At 37.3% G+C, this 19,191-nt stretch overlaps 1 protein-coding gene across 3 annotated transcripts in view; it reads right to left on the reverse strand.

Annotated features, from left to right (window-relative positions):
* Positions 1-19,191, reverse strand: part of CDK14 (cyclin dependent kinase 14) — a 338,037-nt gene that overhangs the window by 248,000 nt on the left and 70,846 nt on the right. For all 3 annotated transcript variants that reach the window (XM_066197805.1, XM_066197794.1, XM_066197814.1), the window contains one exon: positions 5,961-6,206. In XM_066197805.1, the coding sequence (XP_066053902.1) occupies positions 5,961-6,206 (246 nt within the window). The remainder of the gene's footprint in view (positions 1-5,960; positions 6,207-19,191) is intronic.

Consider the following 19,191-nt stretch of genomic DNA (forward strand, 5'->3'; position numbering starts at 1 on the left):
ATCTAACAGCAAGAAGTTAAATAGGCAGTAAACAACCAGGCAGCAAGAAATTGATACAACTGGAAAACTGACTGCAAAGTGAATTTTGATGCTCTGGAGAAATCTTTCAAAGAACTTAAATGGGAAAGCTAAATGAATTACTGAGACAAAAGGGAGTAAAGGTTCTCATGCCTCTGAAGAACACAGTCCCAAGTCACTGCAGAAGACAGCACACTTTGTGGCAGATCACGTTATCCCCAAGAAGACACTGGCAACTGGAGCACAGAAAAATGCAGATCTTTCCCTTCAGGAAACTAACGGGGAGTTTTACTTGTTTGCCTTCACGTTTCACTTTCCTTGAAAATAGTTTTGCATTAGGTAGCTTCCTTATTATAAGCCTACATTTTTCCCAGTGCTAGATTAGTCTAAGAGCACAACTGAGCACAGAAGTGAGCATTTTTAGCAGCATGGTTTGCAGTAACCAAGATTAGATACTTCTTTCCCCTCTGGTTAAGGAAATACAGATCATAGTAACAAGGATAGAAAGAGTATGCCAAAATGTTGAGTACAGAAATAGAAGAAACTAGTATTTCAAACTGACGTGAGGGTATTAAAAATAACGAAGAAAAAAAGAAATTAGAAGAAACTGTCTTTTCTGACCACGTTTCAAATGGCCATTTCATTGATACAGCCTGTAGGAGAAATAATAGGCTTAAAACCAGGTCTTGCAGTAAGAATCCTGGCACTACATTGCCACGTGAATCCTTCTCTTTCTCAGAATTTTTAAAAATCTATGTAATAAAGACAGCTTTAATGGAAAATTACACTGAAAATCACCTGACTATTCCTATAGAAGCTGTGTGGGTTATGTTCTCATGCATTTTTCATAACTGCAGAACAGCTTGTGAATGTCACACTTAACTGTCACACTCCCGAGTCTAAGTTTTAAATAGATTCTTTTTTTTTTTTTAACTGAAGGATATTAAACTTCAATATAAAACTATCATTAAGAGAAAAACATTGTTTTCACAGTACCTCTGTAAATTAAAGAAAATCAAAAGTGAATATCTGCTTTGTTACACACCTCAAAAGAGATAAATCAATTGCTAGAAAAATTTTAAAGTAAACCCAGGCCAAGAATCTCAACTGAGATTAAATCATAAGAATGAAAGATAATAATTACTTTTTAACCATTTTGTCTTCTTTGTCACAGGAGTAAACCTTCTTTCACAAAACCATATGCAGTTTTCATACTAATTGCAGGTTGTATCCAACTTATAATAATAGGGCAATTTGACCGTATCTTGAAAGTTGGACTGTTTTCTAAGGCAATGTTCAAGGGATACAAAGATGTTCAAGCACTCAAACCAAGCCTCAGTCTCAGTTCTCCCGATCTCTGATCCCATTCTGTTGCTTGCATCTTCCTAACCCTTTAACACACAGCCATAAATTAAGAGAAACCTGGGCAGAAGCAACCATAGAGCTCTCTGTGCAGGGTGCAGTGTTTAAAGCTGTTCACTTGCTCTCCAGGCTATTAGAGCACAGGAGCTGGCTCAACTGCCACATTTTATCTGCCTTTTCATCTAGAGAGCATCCCCCAGGTTAACGATTATTAACGCTCCCCTTGCGCCAGTAGAGAAGACTCCACCCTCTACACTGAACTCTGAAATTATCTTACCTCCATAAAACATACCAACCAGGAAGGATGCACTTACCCTAGTAATTAACAGGTTCCTAATTGGAGAAGGTTGCCTACATCGGAAGAGGAAGAGAGGCAAGAATGCCACAGCAAGTGTTTATTTGGGCAGACAGAAATGCCTTTCAGAAAAAAATCCTGATATTAGTGTCTATTTTAAAGCTAGATTTCTTACACAACTTATTTGCAATGTGCTAACAGGATCAGTAGGATCATTACAGGATTTATGCTTTTTTGCTTGTACTTTTTGGAGGAAGGTTGCATGTATCAGGACTGAAAACTAATAAAAGTTACAGAAACAGAAGAAAGGTTTCACTCCCAAGGAGCGCAGAGTCAGTGCAGTAAAGCATTGCTTATCCAAGTATTTTAATTTGAATGTTTGGGTTTTTTACATTTATCTGAGTTAGCAGAATGTTGGTGTTTTGCTTGATTTTGTTTTTAAAAGGTAACTTACACATAAGAACATATACCTTAGCATGACATTTAAATTCACCACCAGGGAGCCTAAGCTATTTAAGGAGAACAAACTGATGTATATCACTACATAACTAAATCTTGAGCAGATGGCTACTTTATACAGCTTGCAATATTCTATTTACATATGGTGCAAAAGTACTATTCTACTGTAAAAAATATATATACTCTGAATACACCAAAACTTTACCTTGCACTGGAGTTTGATCAGGTGTCTAAAGAGCAGGGATCTCAAATAAAATTTTCAGATAATTAGAGTCAAGCCATCTTTTAAAACCAGTTGTTTGGGCAAGAGTGGCATGTGTTTGCTTTTTAAGTTGTGATATTTTTTTTATTTTGTCCAGTTTCTTAGGTAGTATTACCTTTACTTATGGAGAAAAGAAAAACATTTTCTTGTCTTGGTAGACAAAGGACTCAGCATGAGATTTTTAGAAAGATATAAACAGAGAGAGACAGAGATGAATAAGTACACACAACTGTAGCTATATGTATATTTTTTACATATATACACACACACACACACATATTGTGTTGGGATGGATCAGAGGAAAGGTTTGTCAAGCCAAATTCCCTTCTAACAGTGGCTGACAGGCAATGCACAAGTAGACAAACACCTACTTCACTACCTCCAAGTTATCCACTACTCTGATGTGCTAAAGGAATAATTCTGTTTTGCTGGAAAATTCATCCCATAATAACCTACAATTTCAATCAGCATAAGCAGTTCAAAAATCACTGTCATATATGTCTTCTTATGTTCAAAGCGAGTGGAGAAGGTGGAAAGATTCTAAGTGTAAAAATTAAGCTTGTTGTATAAGAATAAACAAACAAAAAGTGCTAAATTCTATCTCTACACTATTGCACTAATTAACTAGACAGGAATTCTACCATGTTGCAACGAGGTGTGACATTAACTGCAGAAAAATACTTCATGTTCAAAAGCAAGAGATTTATTTTCCAAGTGACAATCTGTGGGAGGATCATGGAGCTCCAGCTTCCCCAAACCTCTGTGTGTGTGTTTCATCTTTCTCATCACAAAGTGCAGCGCATTTCAAAGGTAAGGACAACACAAAATGGGCAACATACCACCTGCAGAGTATTTTGTGATCTTTACCAAACACTGAAACTGATACCTATCAGAGAGGTGATAAAGCTGCTGAAATTAATCAAAGCAGAAACTAACACCCCAGGGCATTATAAACAAAGTCTTTCAGGTCACATCCTGAAAAATGTTATTTTTCTGAGATAAATAAAGGATTTTTTACCTGAGCAGAAGCACTGAGTGATATGGAGACTGCAAGCCTTGGCCATGTACCTTCTGTAAGAATCATTTCCACACCTGATGGCTACAGTGGACTTCAAATGATGAAAGGAAAAGACTAAATGGAAGCCTACCTTTAATTCAGTTCCCCTACTAATCAAGCATAGAAAGTGCAAATTGAAGGTAGCATATCTCTATCAGAATATCTTAAAATAAAGCTCACAGAAAGCAGAGTCAAAACTGAAACATCACTCCACAGCTGTAGCCCATATGACCCAGAGGGCATAGCATGTTCAAGAACATTTACAGAAATTGAAATGCTTGTTCAGACTGGTATAACCTATACAAGAGGAAAATTTCCAGAGAACCAAGTACAAACTCAGTAAGGGAGAATATGCAGCTGACATGGAAGAAAAAGATGTAAGGATCAGAAGAGTAAGTAGCAAGGGCATCTGCTAGACAACATCAGGGCTACAAAAAAAGATGAAACCCTAAACTCTTTGTTAATTCAAGTATTATTCAAAACCACAGAATGATACATTTCTGCAACTAGCCATATGGGCATCATTCAATAAAATCTGCATCAGGGCATCTACTGCCTGATGCAATGTATTCAGATTGTGGGAATGGGAATAAAGCATCTGATCTTGTCTCTGCATTGGATGGCTGAACTCAGGTCTGCCAGGCAGGACCAGGTGTGACCTGATCAGCAGAGGGCTAACACCACCTTTTGCCGTGAACTGCTCTTCCCTCTTCATTGGCATGAACACTTCCATTATTCCACATGCTCTTCCTCGTGAGGAAAAGTCAAAAATTACTAACAATGCCTCCAAGCAGAAGGAAGAACTGAGTTCACCAAACAGAGCTATAAAAATCAGAGATAATTACAGGAAATTGAGAAATAAGAGCTGTATTTCAAGAAATTCCTTTGCACCTCCTGTATCCAGCAAGTCTGTGTGAGTCACTGTGGATGAAGATTACCAAAAGCATATGTTTAGAGCTCTAACCAGCAGCATGCTAGTAGAGGAAGCATTAATGTCATTTACATAAGAAAATACTGGGATCACGGGAGATATGGGATGCAGCTGAGTGCCCGCCCTCTGGAAAGAACAAGATGCCAAAAACACAGTTTCGAAAACATCTGCTTCAAAATTCTGGAAGCAAAGCAACTGAAACTCTTCAGTGTTAACAGAAGAATGTCAAAAACATTAACAGAAATTAGTAATAGCTTCTAAGAGGAACAGCAGAGATGAGGAGTGAGTTAATACCACAAAACATTTTAGATTTTCCAAAAAAAATCATTAATAGTTGTGCTGCCAAAAAATAATCAGACATCACAAACAAGTAAACCCAGTGCAAATAGATTCATCCATTCTTAATTATCGTAAAAGTTTTATGGTAAGAACTCCTTGTCATGGACTCAGATGGAACACACTAGAGACATCTTTGGCAGCAGCTATATAATGCCAAGTGATGATGAAAAAGCAAATTTGTTTTTGCTACAGATGGTTACATTTTAAAATGTAACCTTTTCTAAAAAGGACAGTCCCCTGGAGGCGTGACATCTTACCCGCTAAACTCACACGGGTTAAACACAGCTCATCTACAGAAAATTAATCTCTTGCCATTTCTTGTTAGAAGCCTGACAGGCTTCAGTCAAACTTTTGTAGGGAGGACAAAAGATGTCCAGAAGATAGAGCAAAACAAAGAAAAGAAAGAAACGAAAACAGAAGAGGCAATCAACCTTTTAAATTTTTTTCACACCAAATAAGATTTGAAGTGTTACATCCATTCTACTTAGATCTGTAGTTTTCAACTCAAAGGTCACATTATTATGGATTTTTTTCTTGCCAAAGCATAACAGAAATAGGTTTTCAATAATTTTGAAGGTCTTTTGGGGGAAATCTGTTCTGAGCATAATTCATAAAAGATATGACATTTTATTTATCTAGTTTCTATCAAAATACTTGAGAATAAAACTATTATGATGTGTTGCCAAACCGTTCTCTGTTATTTTTCTCTCTTCCCGATCTCTCTCCCAGAGTTTCTGACAGAGAAATAAATGCTAGTTTTACTACTTGATTTTAAAAAGAGAATTCTAAAATGTAAACAAAATCTGTCAAATCTGATCTGTTTCTCTAAAACCGAAATTTAAAAATCAAAAAGGCAATTCATGCAGTTTTTTAAACTTCATGGGAAAGAATTCCTCTTCATAAATAAGCAATCCCCTGCCAAATTTGCTGCATAAACATTATAGCAGCTGTAATGACATACCAGGATAAGGAGAAGAAAATGCTCAGAAATCCTGTAAGACACCCTAACTAATATCTGAAAGGAATTTCATGAACATATTCTTTTTCAAGTTCTATTTTCTGATACTATTTCATTAATAACACAACAAATATATATGGAAAACACATTTAATAGCTGCTATAACCTTTTTCTTTGTTGTTTCCAAGTAAACCATCCCGTCTTAAGCAAGAAAACATTTATCTGGTACCTCTAATTTCACCATTGGCACATGCAGAGGTATCAGGATTGTGCACTTACAGAGCTGGGGCTGGAGTGTCGCCTGACTTTAGGTGATTCCTTCCCTGCAGATGAAGTTTTGAAGTTAATGCAAGCATTGTTCTCTGAATGAACCCTCTTCACTTGATTCGTTGGCTTCTCAAATGGATCAAAACTACTCTGTGTCCTCTGAACTCGAACTTTTTTATCCTCAGGAATTGTATCCAGAGGTTTGATCACTGAATCCATTCCCTGGCAGTTCCGTGTAGACATCTTTGTGACACATATCTGTAAAGAAAAAACATCATTTGTTGACTCTAACAGGCTTAAAGTCGGTATCATTCCATGCACCAGCCAGCATCAAAATAGGCACTGAACTTCATAAGCATTCACTTTCTATTTCTCTATTAAAATTGGAAACAACACATGCATTTTACATAGGGGAGACCCACATCACAATAATAACTATAAAAAGCCTATCTTTGTACAATGTACTAAAAGATTCTGGAAAAGGAAGGCAAAAGAGGAGCACAAACTCATACATTTGTATTTTCTTGTACAATGTGTTCTTGGCAACAATACCACTTCACTTCTCTCTCCAATCTAGCCACAGATATCCACAAGCAGTATTGATTTCCATTTGTTCAAAATTGGATGAGACTAAACTAAAATAAATGATGGTAGTTTGTGTGTGCACTGGCTGGTGCTGGCTTTCCAAAGATTCAATACCGGTATATTATTGTATTTTTAAATAATGCTTATACAGTGGTATTATTATTATCACCATATGTCTCAGAAAATCAAATCAGTAAATCAATTCCCAGGCACTGAAACGTGAGAGTGCAGCTCAATGGCACACTAAAGCACAGAAGTTCAATTCTTTGTTACTGTGAAGTATGACTCTGCCAAGCTCTAAAGACTACCACTTCCTGCTTGAGCTATCAAAATGTGCTATGGTTAGTTCAAAAGAACTAAATGAGCAGAACAGCACCTTTAGATACTCCAGTCATGTACGTTTCTGGTTTTAATTTCAATGCGCTCCACTATATATGACATTTTTTTAAATTACACTGTCGGTGAGGTGTTGTCTTTGAGGCCTCAGCTTCTGTTTTCACCCATAAGAGACTTGACTTTTACTTGGAAAGAAAAGAAATAGCTTAATCTTTCAAGCTACAGGGGAAAGTTACGAAGTGTAATGCAAGGAGACCCAAGAGGCTCCTCTAATTGTAAGGCACATCAAAGTAATCTACAATGTACTTTTTCCATGATATTTGCATGTTTTTAAGGATAGACAGTGTTAATAAGCTGTCAACTGAACTGCTCATATAAAAACAATTTCACATTCCATTCAAGTACCCATAATCTATTTGAATTTTTGAAAACAGTTAATATAAAAAAAAAGAAAAAAGAAATTACCATTAAATCAGGAGTCTTCCTTCCTAACCCCAGTATCTCCAAAAACTTCTCCAATAAATTTTTCTTTGCCATTTATCCAGAGGCCTTTTGTGCCTTGAAATCCAATTTATTTCAATTGTTTATAGAAATATTGGGTGACTATACCTTGTGGAGCTCGGCTTTTTTATTATTATTATTATTATGATCTTTTTTTAACAGTAGATGAAAGACTTCTTTTTTACATTAAAAATTTCGAGTATGTTTCCTGCACTGTGCTATCTGGCCAAATGATCATATACCAGGTTGACTCTAATGAAGGACATCACTACTGTCACAAACCAGGCCTCACAAGGGCTCACATTTCTTCTCACTAAAGTAATTTCTCCAAGACTAGAACTTCACCAACTTATAACTTCCTTGAGAAAAAGAGAAGTCCCCCTTCTTCCAAATGATAATTCTTTTTTGGGCTTAAATTAACAAAATTATGTAATTTTGGTCTGTTACTTAAATGAGAAAAGATAAAGAGCTGCAGCACAAAGAGTTTTTAATTAGTCTTCTTGTAAAACTAATTGGTTTCTTTTCCCTGAAACAACTCATATGTGCCAACATGTATCCACACACTTCCCACTGGCATCTCCATGTTCTTGCAATGCTTGCTACCAACAAAGATGTTTCAAAATAACGTAAATTGAAATTACTGCTAATACAGCAGCACTTCCATGTTGTTTAATCAACATGGATACAAATACATCAGTAATCAGTAGTCAGTGTACTCCTCAGCATTTGAAACCCTATGATCTAGAAAACAGGGGCAGGAGATATGGACAGAAAGTTCCAAAGCAGTAATTGTCCTCCTTTCAGGTTAACAAGGTGCCTGTAGCAGATGAAAATACTTGGAATACACAACTGTAAACATACTATAGATAATAATGCCATGAATGCTGCTTCTATTTTCTTTTTCCACTGGAAAATCTACATGTGTCTTATGTGGGCCATGTAAGCATTTGTTACTACTGCCTTGACTGGAAGCAGTAATAACTTCGAATTAGATGTTGAAGGGAGGCACTTGAGCCTTCAGGCCACTCGACTGAACCTGGAGTAGAATAAAAATCCCCACCATTAGTAGCCAACTTCCAACTTGCAAATTACTTAAACCAAGACAGCACCAACCAGCTCCCCACTCAGAAGGCAAACACCTTGGTGGATGCAGAGGCTGGACACCACTGTCACCTCTGGAAAAGCCGGAGGACTGCAGAGAAATGCAAAAGTAGAGGCTGCTCACCCTACCCATCTGCCTGTTGTGCAACTCCAGCACATCTCCTGCCAGAGCTGACAAGGAGTTTAATTCATCACTCCTCTCTCACCAATATCAATATTTCCTTGGCAGAAACAAAGCATTCTCTCCCAATGGCTGCTGAGCAGAGCGTACTATTGAAGCCAGCAAAGCTAAGCTTACACCACTGTTGCAGGGCACACATTTCCAAACTGTCTACCCTGCCTATAAAACACCAAAGAGACACAATATTTAAGCATTTGTTTTACATTCTGCCATTGATAGGCCAAGTCCATTGACAGGCCAACTTCATACTGAAACTCTGCTCTGTGAAGTCTGAAAGGATCAGGTCTAAAAGGTCAGCACCGAGCACTGGCTGTAACCAACTTAGGAACACAAACTCATTGGTGGTTTCAGGTTTCCCTCCATCAGCAGGGTTAAGCTACCACAGTAGTGCAGATTTTGCCCCTGGTCAGCAGGAGTGCTGACCAACTGCTCCTGTGCTCCAGCTAAGGGTACAACTTATTCTGTAGTGGCTTATCATGCAGAAAAGCAACAATGTGCTTAGCAAAACTGAAAGATAACTTATTTTGGAAATCTTCCTCTGCATAAAAATGATCATAGATTTCATCAGCTTGACCGCATCACCTTTAGGAATATTATGGATTTGAATTTTTTTTACTCTAATTCAGCCTTTTAATATAATTTTCCCTTGTGCAGCATAACTGCTGCTTATAAATTTCAACTTCTCAAAGGAGATGTACAAATACTTAGCATCGGAAGGTGTTAGATTTGTAAACCAGTGTCTACCACCTGGTAGCTCCTTGCTGGTAGTCAGGAGAAGCCTAAAACACCTTCTCATTTCCAGATTTCCTTTCCCATATGAGAGTTAAGGACCAGTTAAAGCACAGTATTTGTCGTAAAGAACACCAGTTCATTTTCAGAATCTTTTAGATGCTCCAGGGTGATCCTCTGGGAAAGTGAGACTTTCCCTCTAAGTACATTCTGCCACCTCGAAGACCAGATTTTGTTTTTTCCTCCCTTTCATTTGTTCTATCTACATAAGTCATAGGTTCTTCAGAGTGGTCACTACTCTTTTACTAACCCTTCTTTGACACACAGAACCTTTGTGCACCTCAGTGAAGATGACAATCCAGAAAGTTATGGAAATTATCTTTTTCCAATGCAACCTCAAAACTGGATTATTTTGTTGAATATCTAATTCAGCTGCAGTTATCGGAATAAAACACAAAGCAAAACAAGCCATTACATGTAGGAAGTCAGTATCTATGATTAATTAGCTCTCCCTATCTATGTAATACCGTCGTTAAAACAGTGTAGCCCAGGCACTCATTGAGATGCTGTAAATGCCACCACAGTCAAAAACTGGTGCTACATGAAGATATGATGTTCAATGGCACCTGAACTAATAAAAGTACTGATCCCAAATGTATGTAGAGACAACACAAGTGATACCTTGTTTTGTCATGCGTGAGATGACAATTATGATTTATAAAATGAAATCAAGGAAAGCAAACTTTCAGTACGAATATTCCACGCGTTTAAAGAAACCTCTGTCTAGCCACCTGCATGAGTCATTTAGCAGTTTTAATTGTCTTTTTTTTTAAAACAAGTAATCATATAAGTAAACATTAAGTTATGTCAACATTTGAAGTGATTCTTTCCCCTTCAGCAGTTACTGCCACGATTTTGTGCTTCTCCCACCACAAACTACATTCAAGGCAAAATTTTCTGAGGTATAAACTACTACCAAAACAATTTGGTTTTTAAAAGTAGGGCAATGGAACCACTCTTATCTCTCTCAGATGGGGTATTTTTGTCAGCAGATCTCATGAGGAACAGAGCTATGGGATCTTCATTTATGCTTTAACTCTTCTTTACAGGAAACAGGATTTTAAAATAAGCCAATCAACTTAATACATTTAACAGCTATAAATTATTACAGGGCAACGGGGAATACACAAAAAACCCTGCATCATGTATGGATTGTTCAAGAAAATATTACTATCCTTTCAAACCTCATATCAGATACAAAAGGCTTAAGGAATTCACTGGATTAATCACCACTTCTGACTTTGGGCATGTTAGGTGGCCCCAGACATGAAAAATAAGAGAGGAAATAGCTGCTTTGTCACCGAGGTTCCCACCTTGCAGGAATCTCAGTACCTCAGAAAATCATGATGAAAATGGATGTTGGCAAAAATGGCAGAGATGAGGAGCAGATGATACAAAAAAAAAAAATCTAGAAGGGAAAAAAGGTAAGACAACTAAACAATGAGAATGATATGTATGGTATTCACATCAGAGAATTTCACATGTAGAACATTTACCCTCAAAGTCTCTGCTTTGGTTCTAAGATGAAAATCTTGAAAAGGCTAAACTAGACTCCAATACCAGTCTTCCTTTAAGGAGATTTGCTTTTCTACACCGAAAACAGAGTGGTCCTACAGAAAATCATTTTTTGTGTTTGAAGTTACTCTTTGGAAAAACACTTCCAAAGCAGCACTCAAAAACTGCCCAGGCACTTTGTATCCTGTGGGAAGAGATTTCATCTGGAAAACAGCAATGACTATTCCTATTCAGTGAGGCAACAGCACTAATAGCTGAGAGTTCTTGATCCCAGATCCTATTTCCAGATCTTGGAAAAAAGATCCCAGTCAGCCCAAGTGTGCTCCAACAGAAGCACTTCTCCATGAGCATCCTGACCATTAGATTTCTCACATATGGATCATCAATAATTAATGTCCCCAAGCTGTCCCACATTCTGCTGCCAAGCCATATACATTCTCCATACTCTGATCACTGAAATAAACCACTTTTAAAATTTGTCCACAATTATTTACTCAGTCTCAACTGAAAAACATAAGACAAAATGAGACATCATTATGAGATATTTGGCCATTTAAAACCTACAGCACAAACAACCACGTTGCAGCAACCTGAAGATCTCTTGCCTACTTTTTAAAAAAATCAGAATATTCATGTCAATTTCAGTAATTACCTGAGCTATCACAGATTCTGGCAATGTAAAGCACAATAAAATGCAGTACCACAAAAGTTAGTGCAGCTTGATATTCAAAGTTATTTTAGTGTTTCTCTGTGGTTCTTTATTTATTTAAGGTAAAAAGAGCCAGAATATTCAAGAAAGATCTCATGTTAGAACCACAAAAAAGCACAACATAGTTTATACTTTGTAACTTTCTTAGTTGTGGATCAGAATCTGAAGATAATGTATGACAGACAACAACACAGCTTGGATGGTATTTTTTCCCCCTGCTCCTCCTGCCCAGTCTCCCAATAAATTTGAGAAGATCCCAAGGCTGCTCTAGGTTAAAGAATCTTAGTCATCATTATGTCAGTATGGACCACGGGGCTACAGCCTCCACCCTAACATCATGGTATTCATCACATCTCAAAACATAATGTCATAATTTAGCCAATTTTTATTTTTTTCCCATAAAGAATACTGCTGAAATTAAGAGACTGAAACCACAAGAGTAATTTTGTTTCATGTGTTAAGCTCCATAAAAAGCCCCATTATGTAAATAAAAATCAGTATAATCATTCATGGAACCATTTCTAAATAAAGACGCCTCTTTGAATTACCTTAAATCTCATTTCAAGCAATACTCCTTAATCTGCATTTGGGATTAATGTGAAAATAATAAATGGTGTATCAGATGTAGTAATTGTGATACCATTTCAATGCAGGATTTTTTCACTTCATCACTGTCAGCAAAATTAAGAGGAACAGAAACAGGTTTCCCAAAGAAACAGGATTCTTAAAATTAAAGGTTTCTAGACTAAATTCATTTACTGTTCAAAGTCATATAGCATTGAAAGAGTGAGACTGATCAGTTAAACCGTGTAAGTAATTTATAGTCTTACAGTTCATGAATTTTAAAACAGTCATGAATGACTCCAGAATTAATCACCTGTTTGGGTACTTAGTAAAATACAGACTGTCCCATATCAGTGGAATTTATGCATATGAATAAAGATATCCTCAGTAACAAAGAACAACCAATTCTGGCAGAACTGGTCACGCATACCATACAGAAGAAAAAGGTTTAAAATGCTTGTATAGTGTAAAGACACCCCACTCTGAAGCTCATCACATCTTTCAGGAAGATACATTATATCTGGGTTTTAATTCTTACATTTAACACTACAAATGCTTAGTTTGTTCATCCAGTGGAAACAGACTTGTGTAAAATACCAAAAAATATTGCCAACCAACTACTATTTTCTGTTGGTTATTGTCACTGTGCAAATCTGGGGGAAAAAGTGACTGGTTGAGTAAATACCAGAGTGGACATCCAAAGCTACTACTGAAAAATCTGAAGGAAAAATCTGAATTCCAACCATTTGCACCATTCCAGGAGAATGGTGTATGAAAGGATCAGATACAGGACGGGGAAACCCAAGATCTAGCATGCATCAAGAAAAAAAGAAATTAAAACCACTGAGTGATGTGGGGTAAGGAAGTCGCTTGACCTCTGCACAGTTCCATTTTTCTGTTCACAAGACTGATCTTGCGCCTATCAAAAGCAGAAACTGGGAGTGCTAATTAAGTTTGTAAAGCACTTGGGCTTTTTAAAGTGAAAAGTTATATAGATTATAATTGGTAGAGCCAAAGCCCGCTGGAAGTAGTGCAACAATCTCATTATTACAGACAATAAGACTTAGCAGTTGCATTTAGCTGAGAGATGTATAAAGAAAAAAATATAGTCAAGTGACTACTGGTTCAACAGCTGAACTGCTTAGAATGTAAGTCTGCCATTAATTTTCACTGGAAAAATCCTATCTGGATATGAGTTTTTATTACCTTTTATAAGCATGTTATTTTCTATCATGCTTTGGAACCATGGCAATTGAGAACACAAGTCATCTGCAGATTCTGGCATCCCTGGAATTTGACATTTGCTACTTATAAAACACAGTTTGGGAATGTTCTGGAGTAGTATAAGCAGCTTTGTTCAAAATAAAAATGCAGCTATCTGCAGATTCAGTCTCTTTGCAGAACAAAGCAATAGGGAGGCTCTTTCTCGTTTTAAACAAAAGTCTTGTCTGCTTCCTCTCAGTCCATCTGGTAGCACTCTCCATCCTCCCCAAGAGAGGGTCAGCAAATGACTGCTGCACCCACAAGCAGAAACATGCACAGGTTGAGAAGACAGTTCTGTGGGGAGTTGGTGAGAACTCTCAATATGGGAAAAGATCCATGAAGAACAAGAGATGAGACAAGGGAGCGGATGAAATTGTGAAAGGGGAAGTAGAGCATGTAATGCTGCACAACATCACCAGCCAGCTCATACCAGAGCTACCAGTGCAATCAGGCTCATACTTGAAAGAGGTCCTTGAACACACTCACCCCTCCCTGTAATCACCTACACCAGCCCTTTGGTTTGAACATTTGATGGACACAGCTAAAAGAAGCTGAAAGAGAACTTGAGTAAGAGAAGGGGGGAAAAAAAAATAGGGAGGTGGTGGAAAGGAAGGAGGATGCAAGGAAAAAATGGTCGTTAAATAAGACACTTCTTTTCTTTTCCTGATAGCCCCTCTCCATGTCCCAAAACTATAATTCATATTCTTGAGTAATATTTATTTAATTTTAATTGGCTACAGAGATTGCCAGCAAAGCTAGCCGTGAGCAAGCAAATGAAACCGAAAATAGAGCTCAGAGACTGGAAATGGTATCTGGGGATATGGTATGCTCCTTGCTGTACCTATCACAAACTTACTCATACACCTCCCACAGCCCATCTCAAAGGCACTCGCCCAAAATGGCCGTTTTATTTCCAAAGTCAAAGCTGATGTTAAACCAACTGTCATTGTCAGATGGAAGAAGGCGAATATAAAAAGGTCACTGAAGTGCCAGATGGGAGAATTTTTGAACTAGAAACTCTGACATTAATTCTCTGTGTTTGTCTGAAACACTGAACTCAATGAGCTGATTAAATGCCTGTGCTGAATTGCCAAGTGAGGAAAAAGTCACTCTCACAGAAAGACCAACTGATCAGACCCAGGGTAGGAATCCCAGCCGCATAAAAATTTGAAAACATTTTTACCTGCATCAAGGAAAATAACATTTTATACTAGAAGTTAAAACAGGTTACACAATTCTTTCCTTTCACCACCAACACACCGAGAGCTGTAATATAGTACACATTTATTCTGCTAACTTGAGACCTAAATATTAGCATAATTTCTGAATCAAGCACAATCCTGAAATCAGGAATTATTGAAAATTATTTTAGGTGCCCTCAACATGGTAAGAAGAAGCAGAGCATTTCTAAATTTTTTTTTCTTCTGTTCATAGCACAGCCTAACTTCAGAAAAGTGAGTTTCCAATCCATTAGAGTTGATGCCCCTCTCCTTGCAGAGAAAAAAAGGTCCAGTTTTCAAGAGAGTCTGGATTAGATTTTAGGTCTATAAAAGCCTACATATATCCTCAAAGGAAAACTCTGTTCTGTGACAACAGACGTCAGGAGGAGTCACCTAAGGACAGGGTCTCAGATAAAGGTCACACTGAAGTCCTGACAGCCTCTAACGTTCATGAAAAGAGACAGAAACTCAGTGGAGCTGATCTAAAGGGGCATTTTGCTCTATTTCTGTACTGATGCCCCAAAATACAGTAACCGTGTTAGTAATAAAGCCTGGCAAATAAATTCTTCCTTTTACTTGCAGTATTCACATTTGTCACAGTGGCATGTAATGCAATATGCCATGCAAGCCTTTCCTGAAACTGCAACCAAGCTGCTGCTTCCATTAACCTGGGTCCAGACTTGCTGCATCCAAAAGCAGGAGGGTTCATTTCTCCAACAAACCAAACAGCAGGGCACAGTTGAGGATCAGCAGAGGTGTCAGTGTGGGAGAGGCAGCTTCCAGTGCCAGGCACGAGCCAAGGATGCCTTGGTAACCAGAAAGGCGGTAGAGAAAGTGTCTGAGCATAAACACTCTCCCAATTGTGACAGGTGGTTTTTATACTCTTTTACTTAGTTACCCACTTGTATCTGTTGTCTATCCTCCTCTGTAACCATATGAACAGGATTTAAAAATAAAGATTAAAAAAATATTTTCAATCCCTTTTCCATATCAGCCTCCTGCTCCAACAGATGGCTCCATGTGCCAGTGCTAGTTTATACAGTTTTCTTTCCATAAGTGCATTATTAGTGATTTTGTGCGAACAGTATAATAAGTCTTTCTGAGTTTACAGGTTTATAATTTTATTCTATCCTCCAAAACTCCCCTGATCATGAAGTTATCAAAGGCATATCCATAAATGCAGTAAGTCTTCCCACTGCCAAGTTCAAGTGTGAGAAATCTTGAGAGACTTGACAACAAAATGCCTATTCTTGCTAGATTCTAAGGCTGTCAGTAAGGTTTTTAAGAAAATAAATCGTAAACAACTCCATGCCTTGAAAATAAGTTTTACCCAGTTCCTTTAGGCTCCTTTGCCTATCCCTAGCAAGCCTCTTGATTCTTTCACAGTTATCATTGAGTACTTCAGACTGAAACAAACAAAAAAATTGTCCACTTACAAGGAGGGACTGCAACAAAAACACTGCTGTTGGTGAGATATGGTCATGTAACTGACAGTATAAGACTAGAGCCCAACTACTCAGACCTTTCACATAAATGCTGAAGAGCCCTTTTTTAATTCAAAGAAAAGATGAAGGGGATAGGTCATGTAATCATCTTTGTGACATATACACATTTGCAGGTGGAAAGGTGTTGCAGCTATCTTTTGTCTGGTGTGATGACAACCTTCATTGCAATGAAGCAGCATGCATGCTGCATGGTCATCAACAAATCAATGCCACTCTCACATTAGCTTCAGCAGATGTTTTAAAAGTGCTTTGCAAGAAATAATTCAAGACAAGAATGGTAAATTAGTTTGGCTCTTTTTCCTTCAGACCATTTCCTTCATTTAAGAAAAAAAAATCTATTTACTTAATTCCTTTTCCTGTTTTCTTCATTTTTCTTCCCTTCTTTTCTTTTCTAACTCTCTTTAGCAAAAGCCAGACAGTAAATTAGGTAATGCAAGTTGCTTGCTTCATTCTGCTAATGCATTTCAAAGCTCAATTTTAGCACCAAGAAAGAAATCTCTCCTGCTCCTACTTGCTTCATCCCTGAGGTCAAGAACCCTACAGGTTGAGAAAAGCAGCTTCCAAGGCAGATGAATGTCACAAGGAAAGACAAGCTCTCTGAGCATTTCTAGATCTGCTCCTCTACATATTATCTTCCAAATCACTGAATTTGACAAAGTATCTTCTATCAAATCAGCACAGTATAAAGGTAGAGGCAGAAAAAGAGCTTCAACTTTGTCATTATTCTCTTGTGTGAGGAATCTTCCAAGATCTGAATAACCTACATTCCAACTCAATCTCCCTGAAATCTTAGTAACAGCCATTCATGACCTTTCTGCCATTGCTTTCTTTCATGGAAATTTGAGAGTTCAGAGAAGGATGACAAGCCCAGTTTCACAAATAATTAAATGAAAAGTCCTCATCTGTGTTTGGATTTCATATACACCTGGCTTCTTTCTTTAAACTTGTTCTTTTTGGTTTTTTCCCCAGACAAATGACCTGGTTACAGAATTCTATAAAACTTGAACGAACAGTCTCAAAGGAATTTTCTAGCAGCTACCGCAGGTTTGCCAGACTCGCAGCAGCACAATAACTTTCAAAGCAAAAAGGTGTAAGGGAACATAATGAAACTTGCTTCCCAGTGCATAATGTGCTACACTGGAAAACATGCCATATCCTACAATTCAGAATTTAGTTAGAAGCATACTTGAAAATTATAGTATATTAAGTTACTCAGAATATGAAGAACACTCCAGTATATCTTTTCTTGTCAAGATGTATAAAACTTAAAATGGAGCTTACAGTGAGAAGAGTTCATCATAAGAAAGCAGGCTACAATTTTATAATGAGAATTCTCTGAACAGCCTGGAGATAATGCTCTTTTTTTTTTTTTTTAAGAAAAACCTATGTATTTCAACAGAGAAGTGAAAATCACTGCTGCTTCTTTGATGTGTTCAAGCCAAAACATGTGCTGTAGTAGACTTATGACTGTGCTCAAATGAATTTTAAAGAATAAGCTGTAACAGTACAAAGCAGCCAAGCCTTCTGCAGTTGGTGGCAATTTGCACCTCCAAAGCTGTGAGTTCATCATGAATCACTTTCAACAAGCAACAAATTTCGAGAATCAAACTGGTCAAAAATCACATCTATCATTAGAACATCAGTGTGAGAAGTCCTTCAACCTTACAGTACATTGAGCTTCTCATGAAAAAATTGTCACAAAACTGAAAGTGACTGTAGATATTTTGCATAGCTTACCCTGCACAGCTGCCTACCAGCAGTAAAATCACAATTTATAATTATATAATTTTATGTATCTGGACTACTTTGCCAAACACAAAAAGTTCATTGCAAACTTGAAATTTAGGGGGCTGGTTTCACCACTTTCCTAGGCCGCAGCAAAACCAACCACCCTGTCATTAAACTGTAGAACTTTTCAAGACAACTTTTCTGCATTACATCAGAATAAAATTTCTCTAGCCAATATTTAACAACAGAACCATTTTGTTCATTAAAACCCCCACTATTTACAGGGAAGTCCGGGCAAACCTATTTTACACATACTCTCTAACAGTTTAAATATATTTTCTGTGTACTTACACAAAGATTTAATAAAATGGAGAAGGACATATTCAAACATTCTAAGCCCGTAGACTGAAAAGCATCAGAAATTAAATAAGTGAAGCTGAGTTTTCACAATATATAAATAGACATTATGCCTTTTCCTAGTGGTTTTGCTTCCCCACTGCTCACTTGGCAACATTTGGTATCTTCCTCTTCAGGTAAGTTGCATACAATTTAATATTAAATTACAAACATCCAACACAGTAAAACTGAAATATAACTGACATAAATTCTACTCCATTTCCTGGATAGAATGATACAGACTGGATCAAAAGCTTGCCGATATGATACTTGTTACTAGCTTAGGTTATTTTACATTTGTACAACACCTAGCTTAAGTTTATCAAGCTATTTTTCAATCAGAAGCTGCAACTGAACTAATCAGCAGGATGAGATAGCAAGTTCAGCTCTAGAATTAAGGTACACAAATTCCAACAATAAATCCTACAAATATTTGCAAAATAAAAGAAAAATCTCCGTTCACACTTTTCACACCATTTCTGACTAGCACAACAAAATGAAGACAACTAACAGATAAAACTGCATGTTTCTCTGTCCTCTGCAGGCCAGTCCAGAACTGATACAGCAACTTCAGAGAAGCCCATCCACCCAGGAACATGACAAACAAAAGAGCAAGAGCACCAGCATAGAGAGAAAGCCCAGAAGTTACTTTTACAAAGGGCAAAATGATGTGTTTATGGGGTTGATTCAAGAATTTTGTTATACAAAATCACCTCACTGAATTCAACATTAGTACTATGTTAAATTACTATTTCACTACTTGCTTTTCACTAAACAGCTAAATACAGAAATATATGTAGGTTTATATCAGGGAGCGGAATGAAAGATATCAGTGAAAAATATGCCACAC

Source organism: Chamaea fasciata, unplaced genomic scaffold, assembly GCF_029207755.1.
Source record: "Chamaea fasciata isolate MVZ Bird 193981 ecotype frontalis unplaced genomic scaffold, bChaFas1.0.hap1 SCAF_1, whole genome shotgun sequence".
NCBI lineage: Eukaryota > Metazoa > Chordata > Aves > Passeriformes > Sylviidae > Chamaea > Chamaea fasciata.